An 18936-nucleotide genomic window follows, 5' to 3' on the forward strand; every position below is an offset into this window, starting at 1 on the left:
GGGCAGAACCAGCTTTCTTCTGTTAATTCCATTACTTGAACACAGAGACTTCCTTATCAACACCGAGCATTGCCTTGGTGCCTGTGTTCCCTATTGGCTCAGTGTCTTTCCTGAGGTCATCTTTAATCTGTTCCGAGACAAAATACTCACTGTGACTCTTTCCTCCATAGAATTTTTTCTGCCAGAGGAACTTCTGATCATGCCCACAGCCATTGGCTGAGCAAAGTGGCTCATTTCATATTGTGCTTTTTGGTTCTGAGGAACAAGAACCAATTTTGACTTACCTCACCAAGCAGAAAATGAACTTTAGGGAACTTTGAGAGGGAATTCAAACAGACTGCAAAAAGCCAGGAGTTGGGCAGTTCCAGAATTGTTGTTCAAGATTCAGATGCCAGGGTGAGACTGACTGCTCTCTTGGGTCCTGTGACCACTTTGGGACCAGAGTACATTGAAAAGGAAATTCTGTAGATTAGAATCTGGGTGCTGCTAACTGGGGATCTGGGGAGAGGGCTTCTGGGAATCAAAATCAGCAAGGGTCATACAGATGGCCTTAAGCTTCAGGGTTACTTTCTGCAGAAGGTTGCTATGACTCATGCCATAGACTAAGGGTTGGGTATCTGGACCCAAAGGCAATACAGCAAAGGCCAGATGAGTGGAGAGTCAATAGCCTTTGCACGGCTCTACAGGAACTTTCACAGTGGTTTCAATATTGGGTGGCGATAATGCCACTGGATTTTCTTTTGGGGGATGAGCTATAGGTGGAAGGTTCCCCCAAGTGGAATTCATAGTATGTCCTGAAGGATACTAGCCCGTTGTCTAACTCGGAAGTAGAGCTTCAAGATATGTGTCTATAATTCTTGCAGCCTTGCAGTTGGCCCCATGACTTATCATGCAGTGTGTGTCCTGATGGGAGCCTGCCCAACCCACGTGTTTTGGGCTTTGGACCTCGAGAGTATGAACCATGCCTAATATGGTTGAATCCTTGGCAGGGCCAGATGATTTATCTTGCACATTGTATGTCCCTCATCAATGTTCAACGTCTTCTAGCTCACGTTGGTCTTATTGCTTGCAGACAGACCTTGACTAAGGACAACAGTTCCCTGTAAGGGATTCTTGATGTGCTGAGAAGCCATAGAGCTGGCTGGAGGCAGTACTGACCTGACGTGCGTGGTGATGAGGGGTGCTTTCTAATACGAGGTTCTATGCTCCGTGTTTCACATGTATTTTTTTTTTTATCTATCATCATTTCACCTTGCTTAAAAGGAAGTCACATTTGGGGACGTTAGCTGAATTGCTCAGTCACCAAGTTAATATGTTGGCAAGTTCAGGATTCACGCTCAGCTCCCCAGGTCAGCCACTCAGCTGCCCTAAATGTACTGCCTAAATGCACTCCAGTCGACTTTAGAGAGAAACCCAGAATGGGACCCTGGTGCTTTTGTGCTTTGAAGAAATCAATTTCTGTCTTTTCTTAGAAAAGAAGACATTAAGTTGTATTTTATTGGACACGTAGGTTATCCAGCAGTGTGAGCTTTACATACCTAGTTAGAACTTTCTGGAAACAGGAAATAATTTTGCAATGTTACCGGTATATATTCCACTTCATAGCACTACATGTCCCTAAAAGCCATCCAGAGCCAAGGCAGGCATGACAAATCAGAACATCCCTCAAGAGGCCGAGAACCTGTGAAGGCGTGATGGCCGGCAATACATCGAGATGCAGAGCTGGAGTGATGGAGGGGAAGGGGCCTCCTAGAAGAGGCTTTCTGGACTATCTCTAGCAGTCTGATGGCTGAGAACCAGGCAGACTGCACCCCAGGTACTCCCAGGACCTCCTGGCTGGAGAGGGCTGTGGCAATGGAAAATTACAAACCCCAACTGCTGTGAGGCAGCCTAAGTTAAATAGAGATTTAAATCAGAGTGTAGGGTGGAACTTCCACCCCACCACGTCAGGTTTCTTAAAAGAGTGTTGTCGCTAAGGGCGTAGGGGAATCGCCGGGAAATGATGGGGAGCGCAGCCCGGCAGACCTGCGGGATTTCGCATTCCTGCCGCTCCGCAGGCCTTTCTCACGCCAGGGGCGTGGCCTGTCGGGGGCGGAGCTACATTCTGGGGCGTGGTCGGCCGGACTTTAGAACCCCTTTAGGGGCGGGGCGAGAGGGTGGGGCCGCTCTCCCTCGGGGCGTGGCCTGTGGAACCTCAGAACCCCCCGCCGACTCGGGGCCAGGGCGCGCGTCTCCCGGCACGGGGTTCCTCCCACGCAGCCTCCCATTCAAAAGATGCCGAAGGGGCGGCGCGGCAGCCAGAGCCCCACGATGAGCCAGCGGCCGGCCCCGCCCCTCTACTTCCCGTCCCTCTACGACCGCAGCATCTCCTCGTCCCCGCTCAGCGACTTCAATATCTGGAAGAAGCTCTTCGTGCCGCTGAAGGCGGGCGGGGCACCGGCGGGCGGGGCGGCTGGGGGCTGGCCCCTGCCCCAGGCGCCCTCGGCCCCAGCGCCCCCGCCGCCGCCCGGACTGGGTCTTCCGAATGAGCGCCCCTGTCCTCCGCCCTGGCCCTCTGGCCTGGCCTCCATCCCCTACGAGCCTCTGCGCTTCTTCTACTCGCCGCCGCCGGGGCCTGAGGTGGATGCCTCGCCCTCGGCCCCTGGCCCCACGACTCCCCGGCTTGCCTCTGCCTCCCATCCCGAGGAGCTGTGCGAGTTAGAGATTCTCATTAAGGAGCTGGAGCTGCTCACCATCACTGGAGACGGCTTCGACTCCCAGCGCTGTGCGTGACCTCGACCGAGCCCACTGATAGCCTGCCTCTGCTGCCTCGTTGGCTGCATGCCTCCCCCAAAGCCCCTCCCTCGAAATGTGGCCAGGGGCTCAGACACCAGCCACCAGGAGCCCCAGATCCCAAATTCATCCCCCAGAATCCAGACACTACCATCCTGGATTTCAACCGATTCCTTCCCCCACCTTAAATCTGGACTTCATGGACCCTTTTGTCCCAAACTCTAACCTCCCTCCGTCCTGAGTCCTTTCGATAATCTAAACTCTGAGCCCCTAAACCTGGAATTCCACCCACCACAACTCCTAACCTGAACTTTAAGCCTTCTGCACAATACTACTACGACGCCCCGAGTCCCACTGCCCACAGACAGCCCCTATCTCTAGAGACGGAACCTTTAGTGTTTATCTTAAAGGGGAGTCCTAGATGAGAGGAAGGGGAAGTAGGTGAGGGTCAGTTGGAGTGTCTATAGGGGCAGATGGGAATTGTGCAAGACCCAGAAGGCCCAAGGACATTCACTGAGGGCTTTGGGACCCTCCACTTCTCCATGCGGGAAGCTTGCCTCCTGGTCACCCCTGACCCTGGCAGCCACCTGAACTAAGGTGTGAAGTCTTAGACAGACCAGGTGTGCTGATGTGGGCAGGATTCCTCTAGCATGCAAACTGAGTCCTTCCTGTTAAAGGGCAACGTTGTTAAATCCAGTTCTACTCCCAGAAGAATCAAATTGCACTGTGAAATACTTAGCAGGCATAGGCTGTTCCACAGACTTTCTTTCCCAACACCTGGTCTAGCTAAGGCTAGCACTTGACCACTGGAGGAGGGTAGGTGGTTCTAAAAGGACCATTCCCACTATTGTGAAATAACCTTGGGTCATAATGGGTTTGGGGCTCATGTAGGGAGCGCACAATTGCTTCCCAGAAGCTTGCTTTGAAAGTATTAGAAGAAGCCCTTATCTTTCCTACAGCTAAGCTTGTTTTGCTTTCCTGCAGATAAATTCCTGAAGGCACTGAAGGATGAAAAGTTACAAGGACTGAAGACCAAGCAGCCTGGAAAGAAGTCAGCCTCTCTTTCCTGAGGAGCTGCCCACCAGAGCTTAGGCAGCTGCCTCCTTAGGTGTTAGTGCTTAGATAATGTGTCCCATTTGTTATTTCAAAGATTGTTATTTTCTGTTCTGTACTTACTGCTGTTCTCGTTGCTCCCAGCACATACTCCACATACAGTGCCAACTTGCATGGTAAATCTCATGGTCTCTCTCCTGTCTGTGCCGCTGCTGGGGGAGCTCTCTCATGGGGTCTGGAAGCTGCTGCCCAGCTGGCATTTCAGGGGCTCCCAAGACCAAGGAGGAGGGAATCCCCAACACTGCCAGGTCAGGAGAGGATTGGGGAAAGCCAAAGTTAACATACATTTGGTTCTGTTGCCCGTGCCCCCACTCAGAAAGGCTTTGAGGACTGGAACAAGGGGTTAGTTTTCAAACAGCTTTAGTCCTTGAAAATATTTTGTTTAGTTTTTTTTTTTCTTAAATGGATTTTGGACCACAAAACTCTTTGATAACCTGATCAAAGTCATGGTCCTTCCTAGAAATTCATGTATTCAAGAAATATCTAAGTATGTGCTAGGCACCCTGCTAGGCTGTTGGAAATGGGGGTGGACACAGACAATAAATGTCAGTCATAATATGCTGTCATAGAAGAGGGCAAGCTAAGGGCAAGAAAAAGAGTAGGGAGGGTGGAAGGAAAGCAGGGTAGCATTTCAAAATAGTTTCTTGAAGAGGGAACATTTAAACAAGGTTTGACAGAGGTTGAGGGCAATAGCCAGGTGGCACCCTGGGGAAAGTTTCAGGCTGGAGGTTGGAGTTCACTGGGATGTTTAAGGCTGAGCAAAAAGCCCAGATGACAGGAGCAGGAGGAGTGAGGAGGAAGTGGTAGGGATGAGAGCAGAGAGGGTCTGTTCACGTGGGACCTTACAGACAATGGTAAAGGTTGTGGCTTTTGCTCCAAGTGGGATGGGAAGTAGTTAAGAGGGTTTTCAGCTGACTTGTGCTGTGTTGAGAACAGAGTAAGGAAGGACACAGAGAAAGCAGTTAGGAGGCTGTGGGAATTAATAATCCAGCTAAGCTAGAAGTGATGTCATAGCACAGAGCAGCACAGCCCCATCTGCTTTCCCCCTTGCTGGGCGAGAGGTGTCTCAGGGGCACCCGCTGCTGCCGCCCCTCTGCCAGGTGCTGTCTCTGGCGAGGAAAAGCAAAAGCTGAGTGGCACAAATACACAAGTAAAGGCTAAAGTATTTGATGAAACGCATCTTCCATCAAGAACATTTTGATGCTTGGCCTCTGGACTCCCTTGTGCCCTCACCGTGCCAGCAGCAGGTAGATCACAGCCAAAGAATCTGAAGTTTGGGCCACTTTCAAAGGAGAATGAAAAGGAGTAACTGGTAAGCCAGGCATCCTAGAAGAGAGGTGAAGAAGGGGTTTGGGAGGGGGCAGCATTCGGCTCTGACAAGTAGGGCTGACAGGCCAAGTAAGATGAGCCTAATTGTTCCATCTTGGGTTTAGCAACATCAACTTAGCATTGATGATCTGGTCGAGAGCACTTTCGGTTGAGCGATAGGGGTTAACACCTGACTGGAGTAGTTTTAAGAGAGAACAGGAGGAGAGGAATTAGAGACAGTGGGTGCAGATGACTTTTTAGAGAGCTTAGCTTCAAGGGGAGCCCGAGATCTGAGCAGTAGCTGGCAGGGCAAGCAGGGTTAAGAGAAGAGTTTTTAAGGAAGGGAAAAATGACCATGTTCTTGGCCAGATGGAGAATGATCCAGTAGAGAGAAAAAACTGACGTGGTGGAAGAGATGTTTCTGAACCAGGTCCATTTGCTTGACACACAGCAAGCCAAACGCTGAGATGCCAAAGTTTGCAGCAGAGAGGACTTACTTGCAAGGCAGCCAAGCAAAAGAGAGAATGAGAGAACAAATCTTAGGCCCGCCTCCTGGAAGGCATGGGGCTGGGGTATTTATAGGAGATATATATGTATATAATATATACACATGTCTGTGTATGGATATGTATGCATATATATATAATATGTACATCATATAATATATGCATGCATATAAACTATATACACATATAGTATAATATATACATATATGATATATATACACACATATGAAATATGTATATTATATTGGTGTACATCCATCCCTAGGCCTGTCTAACTGAGACCTCAGCATTTGTTGGGGACCAATCAATTTTTTGTTTGTTTCAGTACAGGTAGGGTTATTTAGAGATCCATCAAGAGGCAAGAGAAAGGCCACGAGGTATACAAGGTGTGGGGGTTGGGTGCTCAGAGTAGAGTAAAAGTAGGTACACATTAGACAGGAGGGAAGGGGGCAGGGCACAGCCACTCAAGGAATGACAGCAATTTAATACCAAAATGGTGGAAGATTCACCAAAATGGTGGAAGATTCACCAAAATGGTGGAAGATTCACCTCCTAGTTGGCCTTGAGGATTGAGGTTTGACTTCTAACAGACCTTGAGCTTCATTATATGCTCATTGTAACAGCGTGATAAGTAACATGCCCACAGGCGCCATGACAGCCCCCAGGCTAACCACAAAAGGCCAAAGAATGGGCGGTGGCCCAATGCCTGGGAATCCCAGCCCCTTCCCCAGGGCAGTTGGATTGATCCCACCTGTAGGCCTGTGAAGCGACTGAGACCATAAAAAGTGACACCACCACGCCTAGTGGCCTTTTTTTGGCTCTCTCCCCTTTGGAGACGGCCCGCACTCTGTCTATGAAGTGTGTACCTACTTTTACTTTAACCTGAGCACCCAATTCCCACACCTCTTTCCTTGCCCTTCTCTTGCCTTACACTCTATGTGGTATGTATCTCTCTAAATAAATCTACCTTTACTCAACAGTGTCTGGCACTTGAATTCTTTCCTGCACAAAGCCAAGGACCCACACTTGGCGGGGCATGTTCCAGGGGCTCAGTCGAGACCTGGGCCTCGGCCCTCCTCACGCCCCACATCCGTTTTCCTGCGTCACCTCTGGCGCCCAGCGTGGGCGTTTATAAAGAAACAGGGCTCAAAGGGCATAATCTCACTCTGCCTATTGGGCTACAGCTCCCCTCTCTTCGGAGGGTGGCAGGGGCTTCTCCCACGTCATGCAGATTCAAGTAGCCCTTAGGTGGCAGCAGATGCTGCCTGCAGGATCTGGCAGAGACCAGCTCTCAAGCCGTGAAGGAGCCCACTGAGCCCAAGGCTTTTCTCCTCTGGATCTTTTCTCATTCTCTCTCTATCACACTATCTCTCTGGACTCGAGAAGATCCATTAAGGCAACCACTCGGACATCCAAATTAAGACCACGTGGCAAATAATTGGCAGCCTGACTGGGTGAGCTTCCCCTCCGTGGCTCTTTTGATGCAGGAAAATGGATGTGGGGCGTGAGGAGGGCCGAGGCCCAGGTCTCGGTTGAGCCCCTGGAACATGCCCCGCCAAGTGTGGGTCCTTGGCTTTGTGCAGGAAAGAATTCAAGTGCCAGCCACTGTTGAGTAAAGGTAGATTTATTTAGAGAGATACATACCGCACAGAGTGTAAGGCAAGAGAAGGGCAAGGAAAGAGGTGTGGGAATTGGGTGCTCAGGTTAAAGTAAAAGTAGGTACACACTTCATAGACAGAGTGCGGGCCGTCTCCAAAGGGGAGAGAGCCAAAAAAAGGCCACTAGGCGTGGTGGTGTCACTTTTTATGGTCTCAGTCGCTTCACAGGCCTACAGGTGGGATCAATCCAACTGCCCTGGGGAAGGGGCTGGGATTCCCAGGCATTGGGCCACCGCCCATTCTTTGGCCTTTTGTGGTTAGCCTGGGGGCTGTCATGGCGCCTGTGGGCATGTTACTTATCACGCTGTTACAATGAGCATATAATGAAGCTCAAGGTCTGTTAGAAGTCAAACCCAATCCTCAAGGCCAACTAGGAGGTGAATCTTCCACCATTTTGATTGCTGTCATTCCTTGAGTGGCTGTGCCCTGCTCCCTTCCCTCCTGTCTGGGCGGAGCCCAATTCCGCCTCTCTACACAGTGTTGGTCTGGTTCTGGGGAAAGGGGGCACAAATTAGGGGACTCCAGGAGTTACCCTTCAGAAATTTGTGGCCCAGCCCTCCCAAATGCCCTCGGGGCATAAGGCCTCACTGCATCTGTAGGCAGGAGTCACAGGCGGGCCCTCTCTTTGTGGATCCCAGGTTTTGCACCCCTGAAGGAGAGTTGCCAGCGAGTGCTCTGTTCACGGGTCGCAGGTTTTCTTACCGTTGGTGGGATCGCAGGTTTTCACAACCCTGAGCGCGAGTTGTCGGCGAGCACTCCCTTTATGGGTCGCAGGTTTTTGCACCCCTGTGTGGGGTGGCAGGTTACACAGCCTTGTATCCATAGGCAGGAGTCGAGGGCAGGCACTCCCCTTGTGGATGGCAGGTTTTAGCACCCATGGGTGGGGTCGCGGGTATATGAGACGGGGTGCCCCTCCACACCCAGGTCTGGGGGTGGAGGCACACCCCGTGTCATGTCTACAAATAAAGCAGCACAGCGTCCTGAGTTTGCGGAGTGTGGGGAGAGGTGATTGGGAGAAGCTGTGGGACTCGTTCTATGCAGGTGTAACTAGGCTACAGGCCTCTGTACGTTCTGAGGGTGCCCCCTGATGTCAGAATGTCACGGATCGGACACTAGTACGTGCTCAGTTGGAGGATTCGGGGTCCTGTCCAGTCTTAACCTACTCGGCTTCACTTAGACGCAGCTGACTCCAAGTTTCTGAAAAATAATTCAGGCAAACATCTAGTTATATAAGTTACGTGCTGCTTGGAGGACAAGCAGGCCTCAAAACCTTCAACAATTAGGGAAGGCAGGTGAAATGGATTTAACCCACAGTTTCAGAGAGATGAGGAGTTGCTGGAATGGCATCCTTGAGTGGGCGAGAGGGGTGGGGTCTAGTTTACAGTAGAGGGATTGGCTTTAGATGGGAGCAGAGACGGGTCATCTCTAATAGCAGGAGGTTATGTCTGTGGCATCAGAGTGCAGATGCTCATAGATGGGCAAACAGCATGGTGGGAGCCCTGGAAATTACGAACACTTGCCCAGAAGTTTGTCCTGAGACCTCACAACGTGCATGCCTACAAGGCCCAGCCGGACACACTGGGAGTGGGAGCCCGTGAGCCAGGTGGAGGCTGGCGGCCCACTGAGTGCCTCCCTGACGGCGGGGGCAGTTCCAGCTGCTGCTGCCCAGCCAGGAGCGTGGGTACGGGGTCAGGGGCAAGCTCCCGGTTTCTAAAACTTAGTAACGAATTCCAGTGTTTCCACAACTGAATGCAAGACAAATAAAAGGCTGGACAGTCTCCCAGAGTTTGCAATCTCTACTTACCCATGGAAGTCCTCCCACCCTGGGAATTCCCGGTCCTGTCTCCCCTCCCTAGCAAGAAACCAGATTTCTGTTGCCCTAGGCTGGTTGTTACTAGAGAAGCTCCTTTGTTCTCCCAGCAACCTGCAGGCTGGCAAGTCAGGTGAAGTGGCTGGAGACTCTTAATGAGAATAAATAAGAAAAAAAAATAGGCATCAGGAAAGCCTGGCGCAAAGCTCAGGTGGAGCGCTGTCCGGTGGGGGTCTGCTTCCCACTCCCACCCCCGAGTCCCAGTAGCTCTCATGCCCACCCCCTCCAGGCTCATTTGGCCACCAATTAAGTTGACTAAGCACATCATCCCCCATGCTGGGCACAGAGGGAGGCAGCTGACATGAACAACCTAATTCTCACCACCACCTTGTGAAATAGCACCTGCTCTAGGCTTTACAAGTGGGGGAACAGGGGTTATGAAAGATGAAGTGACCTCTGTTACCCCCGGGCACAGAGCCAGGACTGGGACTCAGGCCTGTCAAGGTTCTCCCAGGCTCTCCTGCTGCGTGGGGCGCAGAGCGAGCGGAGGCCCTAGGCGAGCCGTCAGAAGGGACCATGCGGCTCGTTACGGGTAGGGCGTAGTTCTGGGGTTGGCTGCATTGTTCCCCACAACTTCCCAAGTGACAGTGGGGTTGATAGTATTATGGTATCACAACCAAGGTCCCAGGAATGCCCACACCCAGCCCTGTCACCTATCCCCTCATTCCACGGCTTTGATCACAGGGTCTGTTATCAGGACAGTGGGGGAGGCAGGTCATGTGATTGTCACCCCCTCCAGAACAAAATGGAATGGAAGATGCTGTTCCTTAAAGAGAAGGATGCTTGGCAGATGATCCTGACCAATCAGATTAGCAACTTCTCTCAGGGTGTCAGGGTGGACGGTGGGCAGAGGGGACAGTCTGTGGGTGGGGGCCTGAAGTCCCTTCTCTCTAGTGTTAACTAGTTGAGCAAGATGGAACAGGAAAGCTGCCAGAGTGTGAAACTGGCTATATCATGACCATTCCATCAACAGATCTGTCAGTCCTGAGAGAAGCAAGAATTTCAAGTGTGGCAGGAAAACCTTCCACTCCCTTAGCCGAGTAAACTGTGCCCCACCCTGTGGCTGAGGAGTCAGGCAGAATCCAGGGCATGCAGGGGCCTGCCTTCTCCGAGTAGGAGGAGGAGAGATCTGATCGCGCTCTGAGGCTTTCCCTCTCACTGGAGGGGAAAGCCACGTTGGTGCCTCACGGCACACTGGTACCTTCCTTTCAACAGCGTCCTGATTCCATCCCCAACCAGATAAGTGACCTTGGGAAAGTTACTTAACCTCTCTGAGCCTGTTTCCTTGTCTGAAAAATGGAGACACTGCTCCCACAGGATGGTTGGGCGGTGGACAACAAACAAGGTGATAGATGGGAAACTGCGCCCACTGGGAGTCATTACCATCCCGTTTAGGACTCAGCCCTCGCTGCTGAGCTGCTAGTCCAGGGATGGGTGGTGGCCTCGGGCTCTGAGCAGGAGTTTGGTCTGACCTGCAGGGAGGGGGAAATGTTGAATTTGCAGGGCCCTAGAGCTCAACCCCACTAAAAGTAACAAGGGGGTGGGGGGAGGGTGGCTGGGAGTCAGCCTGGGGACAAGGGTGATTCCTATCTAGAGGGGGCCAACCACATTTCTCTCAGGCAGCATCACCTCTCCCACCTCAGATATGGTCAAGGACTCGGCCCCTCTGTGGGTGATGCCCCAAAGGGAGGACTTCGGTCATCGCCCAGGCCTTCCACCCCGTGCACACCAGAGCAGCAGCACATCCAGGAAGGTATTTTTGCAGCGACTGGAGGGAAAGAGAGTAGAGAGGAATCCAGAAAATGCATCAGTGACACAAAGCAGGAGAATCACTTATTCCAAGGCCTTTTTTGGTTGGGGGGAAAGAAAGGGCCACTCAAATGAGCTTACTTAAATAACAAGAGTGGATGACAGTAGGGTTCTTTGGTTACAAATAATAGAAACTAACGCAAGAGAAATAAACAAAGGAGGCATCCAGGCCTTTAGGACAAAAGGAATGAGGTGCTGCCACTGAACAGCTCAGCTCCAACCACACTCCTTGGACAGCAGATGTGAATGGCTCATCTGGGCTACACATCCTTCTCTGTCCATGCTGGGGAGGGGTGGCCAGGGTCCTGTGATTGCAGCTCCCCCAGAAGCCCTTGGAGCAGGGCAGCAGCTGCTGACACATCACGTGTGCCCTCCTGGGTCTCATGCTGATTGGCCCAGGTGGCTGCCCTCCTAGCTCGCTCTCGCTCCACACACCTGAGCACTCTCCTGCCCTTCCCGTTGGCTTCCTGCCAGAGTGAAGTTCACAGGATTGCCCACAGTGATCCCTGGTTATGGTTCCAAGAGAAGAATAGGGGTATTTCACCAGCTGCCTCTGAGCTAACTCACTAGTCAGGGGAGAGGAGAGACAGCAGCCAAGTCCAAGTAAAGCAGCCAATGACTTCACAGGAGCCTGAGGGAGGAGGATTCCTCCAGAAGGCGGAAAAAGTGTTAGCTGTTCCATCTTTCCATTCCCAAACTCACCCAGGGTTCATCTGAGTGCAGTACAAACATTCTATAACTCCAAAAACTGCACATAAACGAAGCCTGTGTGCATTCACTGATTTGTTCATTCATTTATTCATTCAATGGTTCTTTCAGTGAAACAGGTTCTTAACTTCTTTTCCTCATCTGGAAAATCTGCATGATAATTCGCCCTGCCTGAGGTTGTTGCGAATTAATTGACATAATGTGTGTAAACTGCTCAGCTCACAACCTGACACAGCCAATGAGCACCATCCTGGGGTTTGCCGGGCAAATTTGCATCAAGGTTTCTGGTTATTCACACAAAATCCTTATTTCTCTGTGTGGGGGGGATCCGCTAGGTGGCGGCATGGATTTAGACATGGGATGAAACAGCCCCCTTCCCCTCTCACATCCGGGGCTAACGTTTATCAGCTTATTCATTATCATCTAGAAGAAAATCCAACTTGGAAACCTTTAGGGAGGAGGGGACACTGTGGCCATTGCAGGCAGTCGCTGCAAAAGTAAACACGGGTGCTGCACCAGGCCTTTCCCAGAAGCGGCAGGTGGCTGCCTACTGAGAGCCGCGTTTTACTCACACAGGGAAAATCTCTTTCCAGAACCAAGTTCAAGGCGGAAAGTCCAGTTCACATGAATAAAAGAAGCTGGACTGAACTCATTAATACTTGTTATCTGTATTGGTCAGCTTGGACTGCTGTAACAAAATACCAGACTGGGAGGCTTAAACAAAGACATTTACCTCTCACAGTTCTGGAAGCCGAAGTCCAAGATCATGGTGCTGGCCGATTCAATTCCTGGTGGGAGCTCTCTTCATGGTTTGCTGTTGGCAGCCTTGCTGTGTCTCTGTGTGGCGGAGAGAGAGAGATGTGGTTGTCTCTACCTCTTCTTATAAGGACATTAATCCCATTAAGAAGGCCCCACCCTCATGACCTCATCTAAACCTAATTAAATACCAGCACATTGAGGATGAAGGCTACGATACACAAATACGGGGCTGGGGGTTGGGGGGAGGGACACGATACACTTGAATTCATAGCAGATCTGTGTTGTCTAAGAGAACTTTCTGCAGTGACAGATGTTTTATATCCGTGCTGTTTAATGTGGAAGCCATTAGCCATATGTGGCTGTTGAGACGTGACATGGGGCCAGTGCATCTGAGGAACTAAATTTTAAATTTTATTTCATTTTGGTTATTAAAATTTTTTTAAATCATTTATTTATTTAATTAAAAATTAAATTTGAATTCTCAATTTTTAAATAATTCATTTAATTATTTAAATAGCCCCATGGGGTCAGTGGCTACCATATTGGACAGTTCAGGTCTAGTTAAAAGGATAGATATATATTTTTTTCTTCCTTATTTAACCGATTAGATTGTGTTGAGTTTGGAAAGAGGGAAATTTGAGGTTTAATGTAGGCTTGATTTCCAGAGTTAACTGATATGGGAGCAGATAAAAATGGTATCTCTTTATAAACCAGTGAAGTGAAGCCACTGTGAAGATACAGTGGGTCGGTGGCTGAGCCCACTCACCCCCTCCAAGCAGCAGCTCCTTCCTGGGTAAGCCTCCAGGTATCTAGGTTCCCTCTTTTGTCCCTCCTGGAGGTGATTTGGGAAGAGTCACAGGACATCAGGACAGGCTTGCTTGTCAAAGGTGTGGGGTGTGTGTGTGTGTGTGTGTGTGTGTGCTTGCACGTGCATGTACGTGATCAGGCCTCTTGCAGAAAAAGGCTGTGTGATCTGTGTGGGAAAGAGGCAGGTGTCCAAATCTGAATTGTTCACTGCATCCTTCCCCATCCCCACCAAGGAAATTCACAGGTACATGTCAAGAACTGATGTCATTTTACAGTTTGTTAGAGGAACAGAGCAAAGGTGCTCTGACAGGACCAGTTCTAGAGCTGGAAAAGTGTCTTGGGGTTTGACCAATGGGGTTTGGTGACACTCTTAGAGTTTCTCGCAAGCCCTGCACAGCACCACACCCATCAATACCAAGTATCAAGCACGAGGTATTGAGGGATTTCTCTGTGCCAGGTCCTGTGCTCAGCACTCTACATAGAGCATCTCATTAATATTTATAACCTGAACCCATGCGGAGGATGTCCTCAGCCCCACTGACGGAATCACCAAGAGGTGTACAGCAAGGATATGGCCAGGCCCATCCAAAGCCCAAACACTTAAACCTTTACATCACTTTTTGTTGATTGGTTTTCATCTATTTTCCCTGCTCCCCTCCAGCCCACCTCAGCCAGTATGAAGAATGTTTGTGCAGTCAAATGTCATAACCACCAAGAGTCTGGACTCCAAGTTAAGGGCAGGCACATTTTCTCCTGATCTCAGCACAGGTGAACTTCACTTTAACAACGCTGTCCCTGAGTAGTTGTATGAATAGTCTTATGGAGTTTTCCCAAACAGACCCTTCTTTTCTGCTGGCTTACCATACGATTCTGGTAGTGAGTTCCATGTTATTCTTACAGAACTGATCACCTTTGCTTCTGGACCTTTAAATACACCAAGCCCGTGTGTTTTGCAAGGAGTTGCTTGCTGGGGCCGGGGTGGTATGCCCTGGGTGAGTTGAGTCTTTTGGGTGCTCAGAAGAATGACCCCTGGGAGTGATGGGACTGTGGAAGCCGTGGGAGATCTCCAGCTGGTTCCAACTAGTCTCACCTTGTCCAGGTAATGAAGGGCCTTTCCTATCACAGCACCAGTCACCTCTCCCTAGATGTCCTGAGCTCACCCTCTCTTCTGGGGGCCTAGGAGTGTTCTGAGCTGTGGAAAAGGGAGGTTGTCCACAATGGGGGTCCAGAAAGGGATGAGCATAGGAGTCACTCCTGGTTGATTAGTGGGTAATGCTTTGGCTCTGGCAGATAGTGAGTTCCCCAATGGTAGAAGTATTCAAGCAGAGACAAATCAATAACAATAATCTGACGCACCTGCAGAGTGCCCTACAGCTGTAAACTGCGTGTGCTCCTTCCAGCTCTCTGGTCACTTCATTGACTAGATCTTAGCTTCATTTCACAGATAAGGCTCAGAGAGGGGACATGACTTGCCCATAGTAACACAACTAAAATGTGGTAAAGGTGAGGTTCAAACCCAGGTCTGGATGATGCCAAATCCTAAGATGGGGATCCCTGTAAAGTGTGATAACAGTGGTCGTGACACAGATTCAGAGCTAGAGTAAATCAGCCCCCAAACTGAGGAGATTTTGGTGTCCTTTCACCCATATGGAATTTAAAATCAAGGAAATTCCTCCAGTCTCACTCAGTGATGACTATATTGCTTTTTTCCCTAAACATTGAATTACATTTTAAACCCTTCATCTCCCCCTCATTCATTCCCCTCTCCCTCATTTTGAGTACCTGCCTTGCTGAAGCCCTAATTCTGCTTAATCATTGACCAGGTAAGTCAATACCGTGACACAGGCTGCAGGACTCATCCTGTGCTGATCGCAGGGTGGAAAGCTGGCTAATTTCCCTGTTAAATTCTCTTCCAAATGAAAGAGTCTGGGATCCGATCGTTTCAAAAACAGGAAGCTACGTCAGTTCGTTACATGGTGATTTCTAATATTTTGAGAATTTGTAAATGCTTGTTAAAATCTTTTCCTTATGGGGACTGGAGAAAGAACTATTAAATAAGAGAAAAGACAAAATGTGGACATAAACACTAACACCTTGGAGGGAAAATTGCCAGTAAGACAATGTGCTTTATTTCATATTCAGATTTTCCAGGAAAAACAAACACAATTTCAATTAAGTGAAACAGACTAATGCAACAAAGAAATGGAATCACAAAAACAAAATTAAAAAAGAAAAAGAAATAGTATGACTGCAAAATTCTACCGGTTCACCTGTTTAGATGTGCTCCATAGAGCACTGAATTTCAGAGGCTGAATAAACACCAAAATAATGAGTGAGAGTGTACTGTGGTTTCATCCATAAAGTACATGGTTCCTGAAATTGTCATTGGGATTGCACAGTACATCCCTCAGACTGGTTATTCTTGTCCTTACAATTTGGGCTCCTGATTTCATTTGATGGTGACAGCTCTGAAATTTGGGTTTGTAACGCTTGTTGATTCTTGGCAGTTGGCAATTTGTTCTCTATCCCATGGGGATACCACGGGCATCTTACTGATCAGTTAAAGATCCTTGGGGAGGAAAGCCGTGTGTAGCACAGTCAGAAGATGTAATTGCAAAGCCTGCCATTTTCTAAATACTTCCAGAAAGAAGGGGACTTTGGTTTCATTTGGCAGGCGCTTATGAGGTAGAAAAAGCACTAAGTAAATGGTGAATCCTTCACATTTTGGGCTTTGTGTCTCAAGGACCAGTCTCCCTTGACCGTAAACTCTGAGGGGAGGTGCTGTGTCCTGCTCATCATTGAATCGCCATCACCTGGATGGTGTCTGGTGCTTAGTAGGTGTTCAGGAAAGTTTGCTCAGCCGATGAAGGACTGAATGGGTGACTGTGTGGAAGCTTCTCTCAGTGCTTCCTGCATAGTTTCAATTAGATGAAAGAGGATCAACAGGATAAAATCACACCCGGACACGCACACCCCTGGCAGGAAGACAGCCTGCAGCCCTTCTCCAGGCCTCGCGTCTGCCCAAGTCACAGCTTTTGGTTTCTGGTCTCAGCCTATGGTTCTCTTTTACCTGGACCCATTCTAAAGAGGTGGTCCCTGAGACACAGAAGGCCTGTTTGGGAACTTCCAGTTTTAGGGACAAAACATTAGAGAGATGCAAAATTTAGTTCCCAAGGCATCTGAATATTAATACATGCAGCAACTTGGGCCATTTGGCAACCCCTGGTTTCACAGTCTTAAGACTATGCAGGCCCTTTCTCTTGATGCCGCCAAACCTGACCTAGAAAATGGACTGTTCCAGGAGCAGGCACACAGCTTCTGGCTTTGCCATCAGATGGAGCATGAGAAATCCAGTCCAACAGCTGGCTTGTGGATCAACCCTATGTCCCAAATCCAACTGTTTCTAAATGTCTTAGGCAAGACATCTGGGTGGTAGCTTGGTTTTTCATTAGGTCATGTTGGCATCCCTGGGGATGTGTCCTCAAAGGGAGTGGCTTCTACAGGCCCTGCGGGGCTCCCTTAGGCCTCAGCCATCAGGCCCCAGGGACTGGGTGATGGAGTGGGCACCACAGGCAAAAGCAAGCCCTTTAACGTGTTCTGTGATGGCCCAGCAGAGTCCAGAGCAAGTTCACACAGCTCATAACAGGGACCAGACAACGTGGAGTGCTTTTTACCTTCAAGAGTTTGCCAGACCTCTTTGGCTTAGAGGAGGGCTTGGTGGTGAAACTATTATACTAACAAAATCTTTTTTTTTCAGTTCCGAGGAGTCAGGTGGCCTCTCCCTAAATGCAGATTTGTCCACGTGTAAACAGAAACACTAAAATGTTGTTAAAATGAAATGCCCAACTGTACCAACTAGTATTCGTCATACCTGTACCTCCAAGAGGTCATAGAGAGACTCAAAGCAATTATGTTTCCCTCTGCCCCTCTGTGTACCTTTACAGGTAATTAAGCATTGTTTCCACTACTTGGTTGCACACTCTTCCCAGGCACACCCTTTCTGGCTTCCAGTGGCCAGCAGAGCTCTTGAGCCGAATGCACGACATTCACTTAAAGATGCCTAGTGGCCATCCTGGGGAAAAAGCTTGTTCTCCTATTTCTGGTGAGGACCCAGCAAAGAGAGGCTGGCTTTGTCTTGTGTCTTTTCCAGTTCTTTGGGGCTGTATCTGTCAGCCACCACTTCCTTTCACTTGATCACTTCATTTGTCCTGAAAGCTGGGAGCAGACAGGGTCCAGGAAGAAAGAAAAAATGCAGGAACAGGGAAGCCCTCCGTTCCTGGGTCCACTATCCTATTCTCTGCAATGTCTCCACCCCATGGCGAGCCCTGTAACAGCATTTTGCAGGGGCTCCTTTATTCCTCATCACTGCAGCAAGACAGCGGCTTTGAGGGTGTCTGTAGTGCGTATCTGAGCTTTCTTTACGGAGGAGCAGAGAGAGGAGGGAAGAATCCTCCTTCAGTCTTGGTGCTTTCTTGCAGAAAGCCTCTGCAATCAGGCTGCCGTGGGAAACAACACTATGTTGTCGCCCAGCTTACCCAAATCTCAGTGGAGCCACAAAAGCCCAGGGTCGTGGCTCTCCACTAGGGCATAGGGACTCCTCAGAAACATTCAGAGTTGGGTTTTTGGTCGATTTTTGTTGCAGGAGATAGACTTCCTCGTCTATAATCTAAACCTCCTTGGCCTCAAGGCTACTTCTTACTCAGTAATCTGCTTTCTTGGACCTTTGCTTTGAATACCACCCATCGTGGCCTCTGAGGCTTGACCACTGCTTTTAGGCTCTGTGTCTTGGTAGTTCCTAGACAAAGAATCTGGTAAGCCTAGCCCCAAGTGTCGAGCCACAACTTTTGTGGCTGGTCAGCCTAGGATTTTGTGGCTCCGGGGTCAGAAGTGTCTCCTTTCCAATCAGCTTAGATCAGAGGGCAGAGCACAGAGTATAACACATGGTCTGTGGTTAGGACTGAACATAAGGTGGGTATCACAATTGCCGGGACCAGCAATGGGGGCTCAGAGAGATGGATGGTTTTGGGACTTTTGTGTCCCATTCTAGCGCCATCCCTGGACTTCTTGGGAGCCACTGAGAAGGGCATGTGAGCAGATGTTGGCTTATTCTGCCCCGCAACACCATCTACCCCAAGAATACAGTCACAGAGAGACTGGAACTGCTCCTCTGGGGCTGAGGATGGCCAGGGTGAGCTCTTCTTGGCTGATGAACTCATGCCCCAGGTGGAGACCAGGGGTCTGCCAGGCCCGCAGATGCTAACAACCCCCAGTGGGCGCTGCTGTGCAACTGGCTTGTGAAGGGGATGCCCTCTCACCACCTGGAGGCGGCCAGATGAGAAGCAGGCAGGTTTAGGGCCTGAAAGCCTTGGCTGTTTTATTTTACCATAAACAGTTCTAATAGCCTATGAGCACTCTGTTCCCGGTGGAGGCCAAGGCTCCCAAAGTTAATCAGAAAGCAAAGCATGACGAGGCAGCAGCTACAGTCAACGCTCTCAGGCAGTACTTGCCTTTGGCCAACGTGTCTAATGTGCTTGGTGACAATTTCTGTTCTGGGTTTACCCCCCCCATATACATGATGCTACGTGCTCCTCACAGCCACCACAGGAGGTAGGAAATGCAGCGGTTC

The 18936-nt window shown here is 49.7% G+C and overlaps 1 protein-coding gene across 1 annotated transcript; it reads left to right on the top strand.

Moving 5' to 3' along the window:
- The first annotated feature begins 40 nt into the window (after positions 1-40).
- On the top strand, positions 41-6676 carry C12H11orf91 (chromosome 12 C11orf91 homolog). The gene is made up of 2 exons (XM_031459818.2): positions 41-2764; positions 3757-6676. The coding sequence occupies exons 1-2, from the start codon at positions 2275-2277 to the stop codon at positions 3840-3842; spliced, it is 576 nt and encodes a 191-aa protein (XP_031315678.1). The 5' UTR covers positions 41-2274; the 3' UTR covers positions 3843-6676.
- Positions 6677-18936: the final 12260 nt, after the last annotated feature.

The sequence above is a fragment of the Camelus dromedarius genome, chromosome 12, assembly GCF_036321535.1.
Source record: "Camelus dromedarius isolate mCamDro1 chromosome 12, mCamDro1.pat, whole genome shotgun sequence".
In the NCBI taxonomy this organism is placed as follows: Eukaryota; Metazoa; Chordata; class Mammalia; order Artiodactyla; family Camelidae; genus Camelus; species Camelus dromedarius.